The following is a 3,023-nucleotide window of genomic DNA, read 5'->3' on the forward strand; positions in this document are numbered from 1 at the left end:
GGATTACCTTGATTTCCAATGAGGAAAGTTGACAGCCCAGACTTAATCTTTGCCTTCCTGGATAGGGATGGTGAAAATCTGTGTATGATACTATGAATTATAATGAGTTAATAAAACATAATGCAGTGTATAATAGGCTGTGTCATCAGATCCTGTGATTAAGATTCAATGAAAATGGGACTGAAGAGGGAGGCACTGGGTGAGAGACTAAGAATTTGAGTGGAGGAAAAAACAGAATGGATTCTATCACTGTAAGCCTGACTCCCCATCATGTCATGCAGTCAACAAGGGGTAAGCTTGCTGACTGCATTGACCACATTTATGGTCAATTGATTTTCAACAAGCAAAACAGAACAATTAAATGGGAAAAGAATAGTCTTTTCAACAAATGGTTCTCAGAAGAAAACATGAGCATAAATCTTTGTGACTGCATTTGGCAGTAGTTTCTTAGCTATAACACCAAAAGAAAAAATACATTAACTGGACTTCACCAAAATTTAAAACTGCTGTGCTTAAAGACACTGTCAGGAAAGTTCAACGGCAAGCCACCGAGTGGGAGAAAATATTTGAAAAGCATATATCTGATAAGGAACTTATACCTCCAATACACAAAGAACCCTTGCAATCAGAAAAAAAAAAAAATAACAACCCAATTCAAAAAAGGGGCAAAGAGTGTGAACAGACATTTCTCCAAAAAGATACACAAATGGCTAATAAGCTCATGCAAAGATGCATAAAGTCATCAGTCATTGTGGAAATGCAAATCCAAACCACAATGAAGTACCACTTCACACCACTAGGGTGGAACCTTTTGTCAATTAGAAAGATGGAAAATAAGAGTTGGCAAAGATGTGGAGAAATTAGAGCCCTCTTACAACACTGATGGGAATGCAAAATGGTGCGGCCACTTTGGAAAACAGACTGTTAGCTTCTCAAAAGATTAAGCATAGAGTGACCATATGGCCCAGCAATTCCACTCATAAGTATACATCCAAAAGAAAGGAAAACATGTGCAAACAAAAATTATACAGGAAAGTTCACAGTAGCATTATCAATAATAGTCAAAAAGTGGAAACAACCCAAAGGCCTATCAGCTGATGAATGCATAAATAAAATGTTCGGTCTATCCACACAATGGAATATTACTCAGCAATAAAAAGAAATTAAGTAAGGATATATGCTACAACAGAGATGAACCTTGAAAACATTATCTTAAGTGAAGGCAGCCAGTGACAAAAAACCATACATTGTGATCAGATTAATAGGAAATGTCCGGAATAGGCAAATCTATAGAAACCAAGTAGATTGGCATGGTTCCCTAGGGTTGAGCAAAGAAGGGGACACTGGTGGGCAATAGCTAAAGGATGTGGGGTTTCTTTTTAGAGTGATGAAAATGTTTTAAAATTGATTGCGGTGAAGATCGAGTAACTTGGTGAATACACTAAAAGCCACTGAATTGTATACTTTAAATGAGTGAATTGCTCACAATCGCAAAGATTGTGAATCAGCCCAAGTGCCCATCAATATACTAGTGGATTAATAAAATGTGGTATATGTATACCATGGAGTACTACTCAGCCGCAAAAAATGGTGGACTAATACCTTTTGTAACAACCTGGATGGAATTGGAGACCATTCTTCTAAGTGAAGTATCACAAGAATGGGAAAACAAATACCGTAGGTACTCCCTAATAAATTGTAACTAATTGTTCAACACTCATGGGCACATATGGAAGTAAAACTCAATGGAAACCAAGCAGGTGGGAGGAGGAAGGAGGGGGTGGGAAAATTCACACCTAAAGGGTACAATGCATGCTATCTGGGTGACGGGCACATTGTAACTTTAACTCAAACTGTACCAAAGCAATTCATGTAACCAAAACGTTTGTATCCCTGTAATATTCTGAAATAATAAATAAATAATAAATGAGTGAATTGCATGTTCTATTAATTGCAACTCAATAAAACTGTTACCAAAAAATAAAACTGATTTGGTACTAGTGATTTGGGGTCATGTGATGGTGTTCTGCTTGGTTTTAGATCACTGGCCAGAGTTCAAGACAAAAGAGAATCAACAGTATTCCCTTTCTTATAGAAACATGGTATATTCAAAAGCCATCCTTTTCATTAGTATCAAGTCCATAAAATTAAAAGAAAAATCTTTATTTCACTGGTCAAACCATGGAGAGAGTGATTTGGGGGGGTCCCAAAATTGATTAAAAATTACCTCATGTTTTAGGTTACTGAGCTCAATATCCCTTTTTTTTTTTTGGTTCTCCAGAAACTTTTATTGGACAAAGGTGTGGAATGACATGAATGACATATGGTATCTATGGTTTAATTAACAGGATCATTTATAAAACATCTTTACATTTATCTTATTTTTAAAATTCTTGGTTTTGAATAAACTGATGTCTTAAAATGGGCATGCTCCTATCCCATGCAACAAGCTGTTCAAAAATGAGCAGCTTGCAAATCTATCATAACGAGACCTTGAATAAAACATTCTTATAGTGAGATCTAAGAAGTAGTTCAGTTTGAGAATTTGCTTCTGATTCTGACTTTCCAAAATAAAATATTCAAGGCAGAAAAAAAGCAAAACTTAAAATATCTAAAAGCAGATACATACTGATATTTTTACCCAAGTCACTGATTCTCAGAGTTTGTATGTGTCTCTGTGCTCTGTTGATTAAAATAAAAGCACTAGGCATCTTCTAACTAAAAGTTAATTAAACTTACCAGTCTGCAGCTAAAAAGTCACAGTGGAAGAACATTTTAAGGTGAAGAAAGCTTTTTAATCTTTCAGACTCAAATAATATGGCTGTATTTCAACTTTAAAGAAAGGTTCCATTATATAATTTTTGCATTGACATTTTAAAATATAAGAACAAGTCTTTGTAATACAATATATATTATACTTCAATATACCCAATATACCTTATGTGAACTAAAAACATGTCAACTTGCTAACTGTAGCTGGCATTTAAGTATCCAGCAAAAGCTATAAAGAAATTTCTTAACGA

At 35.0% G+C, this 3,023-nt stretch overlaps 1 protein-coding gene across 1 annotated transcript; it reads right to left on the bottom strand.

The window, feature by feature from the left end:
- Positions 1-2,454: 2,454 nt before the first annotated feature.
- On the bottom strand, positions 2,455-2,774 carry SPHAR (S-phase response (cyclin related)). Its single transcript, XM_012659245.1, is given in 5 exon segments — positions 2,455-2,486; positions 2,489-2,555; positions 2,557-2,616; positions 2,618-2,649; positions 2,762-2,774. Coding segments are annotated over 5 exon segments (204 nt in total).
- Between the last annotated feature and the right edge of the window lie 249 nt (positions 2,775-3,023).

The sequence above is a fragment of the Propithecus coquereli genome, unplaced genomic scaffold (assembly GCF_000956105.1).
Source record: "Propithecus coquereli isolate 6110/MARCELLA unplaced genomic scaffold, Pcoq_1.0 Scaffold60, whole genome shotgun sequence".
NCBI lineage: Eukaryota > Metazoa > Chordata > Mammalia > Primates > Indriidae > Propithecus > Propithecus coquereli.